The 17,429-nt window shown below is 51.0% G+C and overlaps 2 protein-coding genes across 43 annotated transcripts in view; both read left to right on the forward strand.

Moving 5' to 3' along the window:
* Positions 1-6,220, forward strand: part of NR1H3 (nuclear receptor subfamily 1 group H member 3) — a 7,735-nt gene extending 1,515 nt beyond the window's left edge. For 3 of the 6 annotated variants that reach the window (XM_046643212.1, XM_046643213.1, XM_046643211.1), the window contains 8 exons: positions 436-624; positions 1,029-1,295; positions 1,528-1,736; positions 1,849-2,028; positions 2,186-2,285; positions 5,312-5,425; positions 5,643-5,737; positions 5,926-6,220. In XM_046643212.1, coding sequence (XP_046499168.1) covers positions 436-624; positions 1,029-1,295; positions 1,528-1,736; positions 1,849-2,028; positions 2,186-2,285; positions 5,312-5,425; positions 5,643-5,737; positions 5,926-6,072 — 1,301 coding nt within the window. In that variant the 3' untranslated portion in view covers positions 6,073-6,220. The remainder of the gene's footprint in view (positions 1-435; positions 625-1,028; positions 1,296-1,527; positions 1,737-1,848; positions 2,029-2,185; positions 2,286-5,311; positions 5,426-5,642; positions 5,738-5,925) is intronic. The other 3 variants (XM_046643214.1, XM_046643215.1, XM_046643216.1) reach the window with 3 other exon arrangements.
* A 1,132-nt stretch (positions 6,221-7,352) lies between these two features.
* MADD (MAP kinase activating death domain) overlaps positions 7,353-17,429 on the forward strand; it is a 38,581-nt gene continuing 28,504 nt past the window's right edge. For 23 of the 37 annotated variants that reach the window (XM_046643172.1, XM_046643181.1, XM_046643182.1 and 20 more), the window contains exons 1-9: positions 7,457-7,607; positions 10,757-10,916; positions 11,539-12,135; positions 12,548-12,851; positions 13,375-13,506; positions 14,195-14,308; positions 15,009-15,089; positions 16,539-16,717; positions 17,049-17,284. In XM_046643172.1, the coding sequence (XP_046499128.1) occupies positions 10,855-10,916; positions 11,539-12,135; positions 12,548-12,851; positions 13,375-13,506; positions 14,195-14,308; positions 15,009-15,089; positions 16,539-16,717; positions 17,049-17,284 (1,705 nt within the window). In that variant the 5' untranslated portion in view covers positions 7,457-7,607; positions 10,757-10,854. The other 14 variants (XR_006885749.1, XM_046643203.1, XM_046643177.1 and 11 more) reach the window with 5 other exon arrangements.

Raw genomic sequence — 17,429 nt, forward strand, 5'->3', positions numbered from 1 at the left:
CCCCCCCCCCCCCCCCCCCCCCCCCCCCCCCCCCCCCGAGAGCAGTCCAGAGCTGTTCTGCCCAGACCACCTCTGCCCAGGTTCTGGTGCCTGGCCATTGCAGACACCAGCCAGGCGTTCTCAATCTGGGCTTGCTGCTGGGGAAAGCTGGCATGTCCAGTGCTTACCCAGCCCTGGCTTTGAAGAGTTCTGTCTGATCTCTGAAATAGATACATGTCAGCCCCCCAAGGGGACAAAGGTTGACATCCTCATTTAAGGTATTGAGGTGCAAGTGCCTTGCCCTGGAGCCCACACAGACCCCAGTGTCTCAAAGCCTGAGCCGACATTTTGCTGCCCTCTACGGGTGGAGATAAGTTTGTGGTTTCCCAGGAGGATGCTGGGAAAGTGGACAAGGAGGGACCTGAGACCCCCTTGTGCCTCTCTTTCGGGGCTCAGACTCTGCAGTGGAGCTGTGGGAACCAGATGCCCAAGATGCAAGTGGCCAGGCGCTGGGAGGCAGCAACTGCATCCTCAGGGAGGAAGCCAGCACGCCCCAGTCTTCTGGGGGCACTTCGGGGGTGGGGTTGGAGGCAGCAGAGCCCACAGCCCTGCTCCCGGGGGTGGAGGCCCCTCCAGAGTCCACAGGTGAGGAGTGCTGGATTTTCAGGAGGCGGGAGCTCCCTGGATCTGGGAGGGGTACCTCAGGGCTCTTTATAAGATCACAGTTAAGTGTAAAGGTTTTCGTGTCAACCAGGCCTGAGGGATGAGTGTAAATTTTGTCCCTACCTTAGGCCCTTCTGAGCCTGTTTCCTTATTTGCAAAATGGAAATAATAATAGTGCCTATCTCTTATGGTTGTTGTAAGGATCAGTGTATATAAAGGGCTTAGACAATACCTAGTTCATAATGGCACTTGGCATATGAGAGCTACTTTCTTATAATAGAGAGATTAGACTGCATATAATGAAGGGAATGAAGGTCACTGAGTCGCCAACTGGGCAGCATGCTTTTTCCTTGGAGAAGAACGTTAAGGCTCTTCTCTGTATCCAGAGCCACGTCCACAAAAGCGGAAAAAGGGGCCGGCCCCCAAAATGCTGGGGAACGAGCTGTGCAGTGTGTGTGGGGACAAGGCCTCCGGCTTCCACTACAACGTGCTGAGCTGTGAGGGCTGCAAGGGGTTCTTCCGCCGCAGTGTCATCAAAGGGGCACGCTACATCTGCCACAGCGGGGGCCACTGCCCCATGGACACCTACATGCGTCGCAAATGCCAGGAGTGTCGCCTTCGCAAATGCCGCCAGGCCGGCATGCGGGAGGAGTGTGAGTGTCTAGGGCCAGGAGTCGGGGGAGAGGCTGGTGGGACAGGGCACACGTGGGCGCCAGGGTGGAGGGTAAACAGGCAGCTGAGCCTACAGGGCTTTTCCAACATGGGCCCTAAGTGTGGATTAAAATCTCTTCCTTGCCTTTACCCAGTGCTCTCTGCTTTCCCGAAAACTCCAACTACCCTTTGTCTCCCCCTCTTCTCCCCTCCTCACGTCTGGTCTGTCCTTAGGTGTCCTGTCAGAAGAACAGATCCGCCTGAAGAAGCTGAAGCGGCAAGAGGAGGAACAGTCTCAGGCCACATCTGTGCCCCCAAGGGTGCCCTCGGATCCCCAAGTCCTACCCCAGCTCAGCCCAGAGCAACTGGGCATGATTGAGAAGCTGGTGGCTGCCCAGCAACAGTGTAACAGACGTTCCTTTTCTGACCAGCTTCGAGTCACGGTACCTGAGGGACCTGGGGAGAGGTGGCTGTGCCCAGGGCACCAGCTGGCTCCTTGATAACCACTTGATATCAGAGTGGTTTGCTTTTTCCCCTCCCTGCCCTTCTGGGTAGCCCTGGCCCATGGCACCAGATCCCCAGAGCCGGGAGGCCCGGCAGCAGCGCTTTGCCCACTTCACCGAGCTGGCCATCGTCTCCGTGCAGGAGATCGTCGATTTCGCCAAGCAGCTGCCCGGCTTCCTGCAGCTCAGCCGGGAGGACCAGATCGCCCTGCTGAAGACCTCTGCGATCGAGGTGGCGGGCCCGGCCGAGGGGTCAAGGAGAACCGGAGCGGGATTGTCTGTGGGAGGGGCCTGCAGACCCGCTGGGGAGCCCAGTCCACCAGGAAGTAGGGATGAGGGGCTTGGCCTTCTCTCGGAGTCCCTATTTGAGGTCTGCTACCTGTGTGCAGGTCATGCTTCTGGAGACATCTCGGAGGTACAACCCTGGGAGTGAGAGTATCACCTTCCTCAAGGATTTCAGTTACAACCGGGAAGACTTCGCTAAAGCAGGTGAGAACAGAGATCAGGAAAGGATTGGGTTGAATGGACAGATGCTTTTTGTCATGGGGCCCATAGTGACAAGGGAGCCACGGGTCCAAGGTTTGAGTGGCTGGCTGTGAAGGGAAGGCTCCACTTGTTTTCCCAAGACAGAAAGTTGGAATGTTGATAGGCCTCTCTCAACTGCTGCAAATAGACACCTGTTCTCTGGTGCATTAGGTCAGTGGTTCTCAAACTATGTTCCAAGGCACCTGAGGTGGGCATTGGAAGTGTCAGAAATGTCACCTTAGAGGAGAAGCAGGCGCGGGAATGTCCTTTATTCTGACTTTAGCCAAAGAAGAAGCTTCATTTAAATCTACATTATTGAGTATGCTTCTGCATAACTCTTTGCTTGAAGAAAAGATTGTACAGCTAGGAAAAAAAGCTTGAAAGCCACCTCGTTGAGCCTTTTAGTAGTCAATAATGAACAAATCTTCCTCAGACGTGCTCTCCAAGGCTTATGTGGCCTGATTTCCTCCTACTCTTTTTTCAGTTGCTCTTTCCAATGAGCCGTAGAACTGGAGCTGAAATACGGTACACAGGCCCAGATGGGGCAGCGTTAGCATAAGAGCAAATGCTTCTGTCCCCATCCTGTACCCGGAGTATTTTCTCCAAGAATTAGTTCACATTGCTGCTCTCTGATACTTGCTTGCAGGCTAAGCTGTGTTTGTTTCCTCATATTCAATTGCTGGAAATGTTTGTGTCATGGGAGCAGGATTGGGAAAGGATGGAAGGCCGAGGGTGTTTTGGAAGGACTGAAACTGAGGCTCATCAGGAACCCGAGTAGTCTAAGAGCTGAGTGAGCGGGTCTGTAAAATATGGCTCATGCTGACTCCGTTCTCGGGGCTGGTCGGTCCTGGTTTCCAGGGCCGAGCTCATAAGGTCTTCTCTGGTTTCTGGTGACTCAGGTCAGTTCACGTGCCTCTTGCTGTCCCAACACAGGCCAGCCAGTGAACTTTCTAGGAAGGCCTCCCTTAACTGTAGGGCATGGCAAGGCTGTGTTGGCACCTCTTGCCTTCTCCAGTGCCTGGTGTGCTTCCCGAAGGTATAGGCACCTATTAGGGGCGATTTAATGACCTTTTCCAGCTTTCAAAGCCCAGCCCTGCCCCCTTTCTCTACCAAACCCCTTTTCCCCAAATGGCTATTATTCCAGTCCTTCTTTTTTTTTTTTTTGAGGAAGATTAGCCCTGAGCTAACATCTGCTGCCAATCCTCCGCTTTTTTTCTGAGGAAGACTGGCCCTGAGCTAACATCCATGCCCATCTTCCTCCACTTTATATGTGGGACGCCTACCACAGCATGGCTTGCCAAGCGGTGCCATGTCCACACCCTGGATCTGAACCGTGAACCCAGGGCCGCTGAAGCAGAACGTGCGAACTTAATTGCTGTGCCACCGGGCCAGCCCCTGTCCCAGTCCTTCTTAACCATGGCCTTTTCTTGCTTCCCAACATCCTCCTTTCCGAAGCTTTCCCAGTTCTCGTGTCTGCGTGTGCCTTCAGCCCTCGTGGACTTGTGCTATCTGCATCTGTTCCTATTTATAGATCCGTTTATATAAGCAGCTTGGATGCCTCCTGTTTGCCTGTCATTTCTCATTCTGTCAGTGAGGTCTTGGGGAGAAGGGGCAGGGGCTCTCTTTCCTCAGGTCTCCTTGCCCCCTGCATCCGTGACCTTATGCTGCATGCGCTGGATGACGAAGGGCGTGTCCTGATCACACTGGAGGTGTTATTCAGCCAGCAGTAGCAGACCCTCCTGGGGGGCATAACCCAGCTTTAGAACCCCTTTGCCCTCTCTCTCCAAGGGGGCTGTTCGGCACAACTCGAGGCTCCACACCTCACCAAGAAAGGCTTTCTCAAACAGGGCTTGTCAATTAAGTGGACCAACACATACTTGATAAATGTCAGGGTGAAAGTACAGGAAGTGACTAATCGAGAGGCCTTGAGTGGAAAAGTTAGCAGAGGGTTGCTGAGAGAAACCGGAGGAAGCCTGGGGGAGCATGTGGGGTGGGGAGACTTCGACAGAGGGTATGGCAGAAGTGTTCTTTAGATGTCGTGACTTTGGGTCATGGTTTCTCGAACTTCAGTCTCCTCAGCAAGAAGACTGGCTCTATTTCTTTAATTTATTATCTGTTTAACAAATACTTACATGGTAGTTACCGTATGTACCACACATTACTCTAAGGACCCATTATGAGGTAGTTACTGTTATTGTCTCCATTTTCCAGATGGGAAAACCAAGGCCCAGAGAACTTAAATAACTTATCTAAGGTCACCCCGCCTCGTCAATGGTAGAGCCAGGACTCAAACCCGGGCAGTCCGGTGCCAGAGTCTACACCTTTAACCACATTGCTGTGTTCCCCCTGGGATGTGAAACATGAAATATATCTCTAGGAGTCAAATATGTAAGGCCAATTGCCAGTGGAAGTCTTCTTTATAAAGAAAAATAAGAGTTGCTTCTTTTGCTAGTAATGTGGAGCCCTCAAGAATTCTAATAAGAATAACAGAATTCTTATTTTCATTTAATTCAGCACCTCCTATGTGCTGGGCACAATGCTAAGTGCTCTGCATGCTTTATCATTTAACCATCACGACAGTCTTATAAGTTCGGGTATGATTCCCATTTCACAGATGAGGCTTAGAGAGGTTAAGAAACTTGCCCAAGGTTACACAGCAGAGCCTGGAGACTTCTTTTTGAGGAAGATTAGCCCCGAGCTAACATCTGCTGCCAACCCTCCTCTTTTTGCTGAGGAAGACTGGCCCTGAGTTAACATCCATGCCCATCTTCCTCTACTTTAAATGTGGGACGCATACCACAACATGGCATGCTAAGCGGTGCCATGTCCACACCCGGGATCCAAACCGGCGAACCCAGGGCCGTCAAAGTGGAATGTGCGCACCAGGCAGACCCTGGAGACTTCTTATTGAGTTCCTTGAGGAGTTGGAGGAGAGAAGGAAGTCCCTGCTGCTCATGCCATATGTCCCAGCCTCTCTTCTTCCTCCCCAGGGCTGCAGGTGGAGTTCATCAACCCCATCTTTGAGTTCTCCAGAGCCATGAATGAGCTGCAACTCAATGATGCTGAGTTTGCTCTGCTCATTGCCATCAGCATCTTCTCTGCAGGTGCGGAGGAGGGGCAAGAGGGAAAACGAGCAAGAGTCTTGCACCAAGGAGGGCTGTGGGCTCCGCAGGGCAGGAATTGTGGGAGTGGAGGCCCTTGCTGTGTTACGTTGGGATGGGAGAACTTGGGTGGGGCATGTCCCTCATTTCGGTTGTGATTTGGGATATGGAACTGAGACCCTGGCCAGACCTGCTCCTCAACTCTGTTGGTGACCTATAGACCGGCCCAACGTGCAGGACCAGCTCCAGGTAGAGAGGCTGCAACACACATATGTGGAGGCCCTGCATGCTTACGTCTCCATCCACCACCCCCATGTGAGTCTCCCCATGGTGCCCTTTTTCCTCTTCTCCACAGGCCGATTCCCTGACACACTTTCCCTTCGAGAATCCCTCCCGAGTACATCGTGCACAGACAATTCTCTGCCTCTCCCACAACTCCCCTCCCCTTGTCCCCCTTCTCTGGGGAGAGACAAAGGCTGTACTTGTCCCTCTCCTTCCCCCAGGACCGACTGATGTTCCCACGGATGCTGATGAAACTGGTGAGCCTCCGGACACTGAGCAGCGTCCACTCAGAGCAAGTGTTCGCACTGCGCCTGCAGGACAAAAAGCTTCCGCCGCTGCTCTCTGAGATCTGGGATGTGCACGAATGACTGTTCTTTCCCCATATCTTGTTTCCTGGGCTGGATGGCTGAGGCCCTGTGGCTGCTTCCTAGAGGTGGAGCCGACTGAGAAGGGCAAACATTCCTGGGAGCTGGGCAAAGGAGATCCTTAGGTGGCATTAAAGGAGAGTCAAAGGGTTGGGAGTTTCGTGGCTGCTGGGCAGTGGGGGTCCTGCCAAAGCTGTGCTCCACATGAAGACTGTACTGACCCCACCAAATGGATGAACCTGAGGGCCATTTTGCACCAGGTTCTCCAGCGCCCTGCCCATGCTGCCTCAGCCACTTCCTGATTTCCCCACAGGGCCCCAAGAGAAGTTCTCCGCTGTCACTCTGCGGCTTGGCCATACATGCCTCAGGGCCGCCTCACTGACAGGTCTGGCACTGTTTGTGCAGGAAGACCAAAATGAATACAGACTGAGAGACAATTTCTGGACGGGGGGTGGGGGCCAGGCAACGGAAGAGGGAAGCCCCGCGGCCTTTCAGATCCGCCTCCACACGCACAGGAGGGAGGCAAGTACCGTGACAGCCTTGGCAGTGACGGGGCACCTCCGTGAGGGTGGAAGGAATGCTGAGGCTTAGATGCCCCCTCCCCCTTTAATGATCCAAGTGGGATCTTGTCTTTCTGTGCGGGAGCAGGTGTCGGCTTTTCAGAACTCACACTTCAGCCATGCACTTGTGTTCGTGCGTGCGCACACGTATAATGTCTTAGTGTTTCCATTGGCATCTGAAAAAGGGGCCCTTTTCTCAGCTCCCACTCCCTGTGGGACAGGTACAAAAGTCCCCTGAGGCCAGATGGAGGCTGCCCTGTCTCAGGTTTGACCTCCCAGAAGGAGTGGACTCCATTTCCCAGGGAGCACCGCGGCACGGCTCCCGCCCCCTTCCCTTGGAGCGCTCCCCGTGTAGGTGATACCGCGGCCGCGCCTTCCGGCCTCAAGTCCCCCCTCCGCCCCTGAACTGGTAGGCTCCACCGCCGGGGCGGCTGGCTTTCCAACCCTAGTGGTTGGGCACTTCCAAACCGCGTGCGGGGGGAGGCAGGTGAGGTGCGGGAGGGACGGTCGGAAAGTCTCAGGAGCAGCTCATCTTGAGAAGTCGCTTCCAGATTAACCCACATTTCGTCGAAATGGGCTCTATGACCATGTCGAATTAAAGTCTGTTTGCGCAACCTAAACAAAAGCCACTCCTTTGGGTCCTCCCCTTGGCACGCAGCGGCGCTGGGCCGGCCCAGCGCTCCCCATCGCGTTCCCACTCCCACACGGATAGGTGTGTACGTAGCCGCTTTCCTCCCGAGGTCGGCTCCACCCTTCAGCGCTCGGCTTGGTGCAGCCCTGTCCCCCCGGGGTGGATGGTACGGCCCCCCGCCCCCTCCGCCTCCCCCTCCCTCGCCGATCGGAGTGGTACGCGCACCCCCCCCGGTGCAGACGCGGAACTGGCGGGCGCTCGGAGCGGCGCCCGCGCCGGGGAGCGACTGGCGCTCAGCTGTGGGGGGACGTCCGGCCGGGCCTGGCCGGCCCCCCGGCGCTCGGGAGGTAGGAAGGTTCAGGCATTTGGGACCAGGTTCCTAGGAGGACTGTGAGAGGAAACAGGGACTCCGGGGGAAGGGGCCTCTGAGGAGGCTCGAGAGCGGGAGGGGGCCGTGGGGAAGGGGCGGGACTAGGAGGAGGGGCGCTCCGGGCCGCGGAGGGCTTGCGGGTTGCAGGCCTGGGCGCACCTCGCGGCGGCCGGGCTCCTTTCCTGCCGGGGTGGCGCGCGGCGCTGGTTCCGGGCGGGGGAGAACTGTCCAGCAGGTGAGGGGGCGGGCAGAGCTGTCCAGTCCCGGCCCGAGCCCGGACGAGCACCTGGCGCGCGCGCGTGGATGTGCGTGTGCGTGTGTGTGCGCGCGCCGGCTGGCACGCCTTATTTTTGGTTAACAACCCTAACCACGTTTGGTTCTTTAAAAAATATTTCTTTACTGGGTGTTTCATAATTGGCTTGTTGGAGAAGGGACACGCCGTTTCATCTTTCCTGCAACTACTTCCCTCCTCATCCTCGTGCATCTCTCAATTCTTCCTCCTTTGCCTGCCATTCCCTCTTCCCCAACCCTGCCAATGGCCTGCCTCCTTGCTCCCTTTTCCCCACGCTGGACCAGTCTGTGCTGATGCGCTTGCAAGGTCACTGCTTGGGGAGGGAGAGGAGAGAGAGCCTCCTGTTATGCTCACGTCAGCAAAGATGTCATATCGCTCTCCGGTTCCTGTGGTTTTACTATGACATCCTGCCCAAAATGAGGGACGAATCCCAAAGGCTGGTGAAAGTGGCCATTTGTAGGCTGAAAAGACATAGATAACTTCAAGGTCTGTGGATTCTAAATCGGCGTCTGGATGGCGTGGATGGGGATGTGGGACTTGAACAGATAGGTATGCGTTTTGAGCTTGATGCCTTTGGAATATGGGAGCTAGGAACCAGGGGCTCCACGTTAGGAACTATGGTTGAGGCAGAGGCTGAGCCTGGGTGGATGTGAAGACGGAGTGTGAGTTATAGGTGGTGTTAGAGGACTTAGTCTTCATGAGGAGGGGAAGGGAGAGAGAACGGAAAGAAAAGCCGTGGTTATCTCTGCAATCTGAATAACTGAAGGCAGTGGCTGTTGGTGAGATATGCATTGTGGCTAAAAACCTATCCTATCACTAGTGTCTAGAATAGTCACAAGATCTCAGGGTCCTTGTGGCTCTGGAGGGAGATGAGCACCGTAGAGCCGAATAATGACTTGAGTTTTATCAAATAATTCTCAGTGGAGAGGGCCTGGGATCCCACCAAGAGTAGAGCCTGATGCCTAATAGATTAGTAAAAGATGCTTCAGGTGTGACCTTTGGAATTTTGGCAGGAAAGGGCTCCTGATTTTCAATGTAAACAGATTTCAAGGCTTAGCCTTGAGGTCTGGTCCTGTAAATTCTTTTTTATTTTAAGATACTTTGGCTCTCACCTTGGGGATTTTCCACAGAATTGTTTATAGAATGAATTATGCTTTTACCCATCTCCCATTTCATTTCTCTCTTACCCTCCCCTTCTCATTCTGCTTGGGAGGCACTGAGCTCAGCTCTGTAACAGTGCCCCACGTTCTTCAGGATGCTCGTGACTCCACAGCAGTGGACAGAACCCAAGGACTTTGTGGCTGATGCCTAGAAATGAGTATGTGGCTTGCTTGGGAACTTGGTTTTGTTGTGTGGAAGGGAGATATCCCGATCAACATCCAGAATTAGGACAAAGTGCAAACTAAAGACGGATGGGGGAGAAGATAACCAAGTAATTAGCAGGTGCTGTCAGTGGAAGAGTTGTCTCCAGATTCAAGGAGAATGAATTGTGGTGGGCTCTGGCCTACTCTGGAGTAGCAGCTGCTAGCACTGTGCGGTCACCAAGCCGGGGAGGGGTTATGGCTGTGCTATAAATAGTGCTGGGAGCCAGAGTCGCTATGGAGACAAAACTGAATCCTATTACCTGCAGGTCCTCTACTGGGAGCAAAAGAAAGGACGGGGCAGTATTTTGAGGATTTGAGAAGTGTTGTAAATAGGTCTTTTTTATTATTAAGTAGAGGAGAAAAAAGAACTTCTGCTCATTATCTAAATCAAATAGGGCCTTAAACATACAGGGAGTGTGTCTGTGTGTATGGGAGTGCACGCAGCAGCAAAGAAGGGAGTGGAGTGTGTATGTAGTGTAACGAGATTCTCTCTGTGTGTATAGTGAACAAGGTCTTAGCGTGGCCATGTGTGGAGCACAGAGGTGGAATCTTCGAAACACTGGAAATAGCCTTGTAGTAGAGTGAAACATTTTATTTAGAGAAGTGTATGGAGACCCAACAGGAAATAAGGTATAATTGAGACCACGTAAGCTTTTCCTAATTTTTGGACTATGGTTTAGAAGTTTTTCTGAGCACCTCTCTCTGTTCTTGCAGAAATCCTCTTATTTCTGCATCTAATTCTTAATGTCTGTAAGATATAGAGGGACAAGGCCTCATCTGTGTATATTGTATTACTGATTCCAACCTGGGACCAAAATAGAGAAAGACTGTGATTCAGCACCAAGGGCAGAGCCAGTAGCAGTAGCCAGTGGGCCCCTTTCTTGCTTGAAGTGGGGAGAAAAATGGTTTAGATGAAGCAATTGGGGCATAGATATTCTTCATGGGAGATCGCACGGGGTAGAGTAGCCAGCTGTTTTTATTGTCTGAGTGCAGTTAAATATAGTCTATATTGTAGTTTCACATCAAGCTGAATGCAGGATGTTGGAACAGAGAAGAATTAGGTTTCCGTCTAGTGCTAGGAGTGCAGATTAGTGCTGATTAGAGAGTCTGGTTTGAGCCTCTTCCACCCTGGAGCAGTCCTGAAAGTGACTTAATTTTTGTTATCATAATGACTGAGTCCAGCTTAGACTAATTGGGCCTGTTTTTCGGAAACAGCCCCAGGGATGAGGCTGGAAACGAGCTGGTTTGTAGGGATGGGGAGGTGAGCCATTATTTGTCCTACTTCTTGACATTTGACTCTGTGAGCTCATAAGCCCAGACCCAGCTCCAGGCTGGGAAAAGTGTCAGGTTCTCCTATCTTTAGTACCAAAATGGAAGACCTTCTGACTTATGCCCTTGGATAGGATGAAGCTGAGAGAGATGTGTCCCTCAGCACGGCAATGGATCTTATCAGTGCTTTTTTCCTTTTAGGCTTAGATCTTCAGATAATATCAGAATTCCTCCTGGGAACGTTGACTCCTTGCTTGGTGCCTTGAAGTTTCTCTGAGATGAACTGATGAACTGGAACCATGGTGCAAAAGAAGAAGTTCTGTCCTCGGTTACTGGACTATCTAGTGATCGTGGGGGCCAGGTAACCAACAAGAGACTCATTTTTGTCTTGTCATCTGGGATAGCCACAAGATCTGTAATCATTCCCCTCCCCCACCTCCATGTTGCTTTGCGTGTCTCATTCTTCCAGTGTTATTTTACCCTGATCGGAACCTTGATGCCAGTAGTGAAAACAACACCGTCAGATGGAATGAGAGTGTTGGCCTGAAGGAACAGAGGCAGAGCGAAACTCTGCTCTTAACTAGCATCTTTGTGATTTGAGCAAATATACTCTATATACCCCAGTTTCCTTATTTTGTGAAAAGGAAAAGCACATTGTGCTCTTTCTCTACCCCCGTATACTCTTTCGGTAATACTCTTTCATGAGCTAATACGCCTTGAAAGGTGCTAATCATCTGAAGGTGCCAGTGATCATTTTATGGTTGCCATTTTCCCTTCCATTTGGGATGGGTGTCTTCATGACAGTGCAGACTTCATTTAGCCTACGAGCTAAGTGTGGCCAGCAACACTTACGTTTTCCGAGGTCCTGCAGTTCAGTGACTTTATCCAAAATTGCCTTTTGGGATTTATTTCTTGACTGCGGTTAAAATTTGAAAGAGCCTCCTGTCCCTTCAGGCTGCTGACTTTGCCTTTATATTCGTCAGGCACCCAAGCAGCGACAGTGTGGCCCAGACTCCTGAACTGCTGCGGCGATACCCACTGGAGGATCACCCCGGGTTCCCCCTGCCCCCGGACGTGGTGTTCTTCTGCCAGCCAGAGGGCTGTCTGAGTGTGCGGCAGCGGCGCATGAGCCTGCGGGACGACACCTCTTTTGTCTTCACTCTCACTGACAAGGACACTGGGGTCACGCGTTATGGCATCTGCGTTAACTTCTACCGCTCCTTCCAAAAGCGAATGCCTAAGGAAAAGGGGGATGGCGGGGCAGGGTCCCGGGGGAAGGAAGGACCCCGTGCCGCATGTGCCTCAGAAGAGGTTGGCACCGAGAGCTCGGAGAGTGGTTCTTCCCTGCAGCCTCCCAGTGCCGACTCCACCCCCGATGTGAACCAGTCCCCTCGGGGCAAACGCCGGGCCAAGGCGGGGAGCCGTTCCCGCAACAGTACTCTGACATCCCTGTGTGTGCTCAGCCACTACCCCTTCTTCTCCACCTTCCGGGAGTGTCTGTATACCCTCAAACGTCTGGTGGACTGCTGCAGCGAGCGACTGCTGGGCAAGAAACTGGGCATCCCCCGAGGCATACAAAGGTACGGTTTCTGCAGAGGCTCAGAAGAGAGGGGAAGCGTTTAGAGATGGGGTGACACTGGTCTGCGAGGCGCACAGGAAATTGCCCCTGAAGCCTGAGACCTTTGGACCCATTTAGGTGTATTGTGTTAGTCCCCACTAAGCGGAGACTGCTGCAGGCTTAGACCTCTTACCGCAGCTGTGTTTGCAGTGATGCTGGGGAATTTGACATTTTATGGCAGGCAGGACAGTAAGTCCTACTATGTATCCCTTTTATATTTGTTCTTCCTCTGGTGTATCCCCTCTGGTCCTAGCTGAGGCCAAAGGGTGAGCTTTTTCAATTGCCATCATTATATCCTCTACGGTTACCTGGGGTCGCAGGTGGATATCAGCTCCTGGTACTTACGTGTCTGTTTCCTGCTGTCTGCTCCTCAGAGACACCATGTGGCGCATCTTTACTGGCTCACTGCTAGTGGAGGAGAAGTCAAGTGCCCTTCTGCATGACCTTCGAGAGATCGAGGCCTGGATCTATCGATTGCTGCGCTCCCCAGTACCCGTCTCTGGGCAGAAGCGAGTTGACATTGAGGTCCTGCCCCAGGAGCTCCAGCAAGCTCTGACCTTTGCTCTTCCAGACCCCTCTCGATTCACCCTAGTGGATTTCCCGCTGCACCTTCCCTTGGAACTTCTGGGTGTGGATGCGTGTCTTCAGGTGCTAACCTGCATCCTGTTAGAGCACAAGGTGAGAGGGCCAGCTTTCTAGACTTTTCTGGGGAAAGGACTTTGAAATGTGGCAGAGGCTGGGCCGTGAACTCTTTGAGGACGGGGAGTACATCCTTTTCATCATTTTATCTCCAGGAGATAACACAGTACCAGATGTACAGCAGGTACGCAGTAGGTGGGGGTTGAATTAAGGGACTGGTATCATGTGGGATATATTCAGAGAGCTTGCCACTCAGTTGAATTACCCCTCACTGTGCTGACCTAATTCTCTGGAAGTCTCGATAGTTCTGTTCCAGTGAGTGGTCCTGGAATTGGGGGTACAAGGACTGGGAAGGTAAGGGAGTGATTCGAGGGAGTGTTACTACACTGCTTGGGTTGGGAGGTGGCAGATAGGATGAGGCATGGGGCAGTGAGAATGGTGGAAATTAAACTCCCAGAGCTGTAGCCACAGTGAAACAGAAATTAAATGGTAGCATCAAGTCTGTTTTCTCTTAACCTTTATTTATGCTATTGAGTGATCCTTACGGTATGGCTTGTGGCAGGTGGTGCTACAGTCCCGAGACTACAACGCACTCTCCATGTCTGTGATGGCGTTTGTGGCAATGATATACCCCTTGGAGTATATGTTTCCTGTTATCCCACTGCTGCCCACCTGCATGGCATCGGCAGAACAGGTGAGTCTCAAGGTGTCTTCCGGCTTTGTCACCTTCCTCTTACAACTCCATCCAGCTCTGAGGGAGAAGGCTCAATGCCCAAAGAAGTTGTAAATCAGTAGTGGTCCTCAATCCCTTATCAAAACTTATTTGTCAGTATAGTCTGGCCTGACTTGAACTGATCTGGTGGCAAAACTTATGCTATTTATGGTTTTTATTTATCACAGTTAATGTTAATGATTGTAGGCTACTGGCTACTACCTGCAGGTGTTACATAACATACAGAATATGCACTGTTACTTTTCTAAACTCTGCAAAATTCTGAATTTTGAAACACGTCTACCCTCAAGAGTTTTGGAAAAGGGATTGTGGACCTGTGTTTCCTTATCTAGAAAAACCCTGACTTGATAAGTGATCACAGTAGGGCTTTTTTTGGCGAGGAAGATTGGCCCTTAGCTAGCATCTGTTGCCAACCTTGCTCTTTTTGCTTGAGGATGATTGTCGCTGAGCTAACATCTGTGCCAATCTTCCTCTATTTTATGTGGGATGCCACCACAGTGTGGCTTGATGAGTGGTGCTAGGTCCACAACTAAGATTTGAACCTGTGAACCCCAGGCCGCCAAAGTGGAGCGTGCAAACTTAACCACTACGCCACCAGGCCAGCCCCCGGTTTTGTTTTTGTTTCTTATCTTCTTTGTCCTTTCCACAGCTGCTGTTGGCTCCAACCCCGTACATTATCGGGGTCCCTGCCAGCTTCTTCCTCTACAAACTGGACTTCAAAATGCCTGATGATGTGTGGCTAGTGGATCTGGACAGCAATAGGGTGAGCTTCTTGGCTGAGGCATTGGAGGGTCTGGAATAGGATTATGTTCTGTTTTTGTAGATTATCCTAGGAAGCTCCTAAGTTTGTGGGTGATTTCTATCGTGAGACTCATTGAAACAACTTTTTTTTAAATGCTTCTTTTACTTTAGTGGCTAAATAGGCCCTTGGTTAGGACTCAAAGAATTACAGGATTTAGTTTTGCCAGAACTAAGTGCTTCCTTGCATGTTCCAAGAGCAGTAGGGTGGTTGTGGTTGTGGGACCATTATGTATGGTGTAGATCATCTGATGGTTTTCTTGGAATATAGTTTCTAGTAAGACTCTTTTACTGCAGACTTAAAAAAACAATGTATATGAACTTTCTGCAGTGTGAGTACATTCAAACTTCGGTAGGAAGCCCTTGTATGTGTTCATTGTAAAACTTTAGAAAATACTGATAAGCATAAAGAAGTAAATAAAAACCATAATCCCATTATCTGGAGATAGTCACCAATACCATTTAGGTATTTTTCCTTTCAGGTGTGTATGTATATCGTATACATATATATATGTACGTCTTCTATGTCTCTATATAATGTGTGTATTCACATAATTAATAATATTGTGTATACAACTTCCTGTTCTTGTTACTGCGCCTTATGTAAGAGAAACTCCTGAGCCGTTAATTCTGAGGTCATGCCTTTGATCTCTTCTCTGCTGCAGGTGATTGCCCCCACCAATGCAGAAGTGCTGCCTGTCCTGCCAGAGCCGGAATCCTTAGAGCTGAAGAAACATTTAAAGCAGGTAAGTGAAGAACGAGGAAAGGGAAGAGAAGCAGCGGCTGCTGGGGGACGGCTGTAGGCGGGCAGCTGTTCTGAGGGCCAGTTTCCTTTCAGAGCCCAGTGGAGTAGATTCTCTGAGCCCGGGGTGGGCTTAGGAAGATGTGTCTTCCATTTGTGGGTGGCGGGGTGGATCTCGGAAAGGGCTTTTTAGCTTCATCGTCATTCATCTTTGGCCTCCCACCCGCACCCTCTCGCGCTTATGATGCTGTACAAACAGCCCTCCTCTTTCTGTTTCTTGTCGCGTCTGCCATTCTTTATGGCTTGGCATGTTCTCTCGGTCTTGTAGGGAGGGAGCTACTGGCTTAGACAATCTGGCTCCTTTTATTTTTCTTCTTGAATTGATCACTAAGTCCCTATAGAACCCTTGCTTCAAAAATTCCTTTCTTTGAGTAATCCTTTAAATGCACTTTTCATTGATTGATTTTCTTCTTCTTCTGCATGCTGAACACAGTACCTGAAGGTAACACCGACGAGGCCCCATTCCTTTGCCCTGCTGTGTGTGTTCCGTAGGACTCCGGTAGATGGCTCTGTATTTCTTTTCAGGAATCCCTGCTCTCACGTGAAGGGTCTTCAGGAATCTCTGTGTTGTCTGGGTTCCTTAGCAGTGCCTCTAGATGATAGCTGTTTGGGTTTAAATGGGTCGTTTTCTCTCATCCCTCTCACTTGCTTCATCAATGATGATATAATATGGTATCTTCTTACTGCAGAGGCTGGTGAAGATTGCCAAGTTCAGAAAGTTCTCTAGCTATCCTCCTTTGCTGTGTTTTCATTCTTCATGGTTCCTTTAGTACAACTAATGAGATGGAGAGGTTGATATGTGGAACTGTACTTTAAATGTTTGGAGGAGCTAAAATCCTTGGGCTCATTTATCCTGTATTCTTACCCCTGCTTCTCAAAGTGTGGTCCGTTGACCAGCAGTGTTAGCATCACCTGGGCTTGTTAAAAGTGCGGAATCACGCCAGACATACTGAATCAGAATCTGCATTTTAACCACATCCCCAGGTGAATCCCGTGCCCATTAACATTTGCACTGCTCGTCTTAGACCAGGGGTTTTCAAACTGCCCCACGGAGCCTCTTAGGGGCTGATCCTGTGAGGCTCCGGGTTCCTTATGTCCTTCAGAGAAGCTCTCATTTTACATGTTTCAATTGTTTGTATTTCCACATAGATTCCAATTGAAAAACAAGATTTTATGGCTAAAATAAAATTTGAAAACTGTTGCCTTGGACTTCAGATCTAATCAAGTTGCCTTGAGCCAGCTTGGCTTAAGCTGAAGATCTACATAATTCCAATTATTTTCTAAAGGTTAAAATATTTGGATTCTTATTTCAAAGCTAAAGCCTCTTTCCTAGGAGATGAGGTTGGCTAGCCGCCCAGGAATTTGCCTTCTGTGAGGGTCTCTTGTTCCGCAGGCCCTCGCCAGCATGAGTCTCAACACCCAGCCCATCCTCAATCTGGAGAAATTCCATGAGGGCCAGGAAATCCCCCTTCTCTTGGGGAGGCCTTCTAACGACCTGCAGTCCACACCTTCCACTGAATTCAACCCACTCATCTACGGCAATGATGTGGATTCTGTGGATGTCGCAACCAGGTATGATCAAGCAGACTGGACGATCACCAGCCCTTAAACTGGTCTCTGCTCGCTCTTTGACCATGGAGCAGACTCCTTCCCTGTGCCATTTGGTTATATCTGTCACCTTAGTGAAAGCAAAGAGAAGAAATAGTTCGTCATACTCTTAGGCCTTGTAGGCCTTGAGTTGAGTGAAGAAGGAGATTGATCATTCTTTAAGACACCTCTCCCCTTGATGGTTGGAAGCTGTTCAGTGATGACTTGGGGAGGTGGTCTCAGACTTTGGAGGGTAGGAATCCGTACTCTGCGGGGGGTGGACCTCAGCTTATCTCACCATCCCCTTCTTCCCCAGAGTGGCCATGGTCCGTTTCTTCAACTCCCCCAACGTGCTGCAGGGCTTTCAGATGCACACACGTACCCTGCGTCTCTTCCCTCGGCCTGTGGTAGCTTTTCAAGCTGGCTCCTTTCTAGCCTCACGTCCCCGGCAGACTCCTTTTGCTGAGAAATTGGCCAGGACTCAGGCTGTGGAGTACTTTGGAGAATGGATCCTTAACCCCACCAACTATGCCTTTCAGCGAATTCACAACAGTGAGTCCACCCACCCTCTGCTCCTCCCCACCTCTGCCTTTGTGCTCCTGATGGCTCTTGCCTTCACTGGTTCTCTTTCTAGTCACTGGCCTGTCCCTTCCATTCCTATTTTGCTTTAGACTTTCTCCTACCTTTTATGTTTTGC

Source organism: Equus quagga, chromosome 17, assembly GCF_021613505.1.
Source record: "Equus quagga isolate Etosha38 chromosome 17, UCLA_HA_Equagga_1.0, whole genome shotgun sequence".
NCBI classification, from domain to species: Eukaryota; Metazoa; Chordata; class Mammalia; order Perissodactyla; family Equidae; genus Equus; species Equus quagga.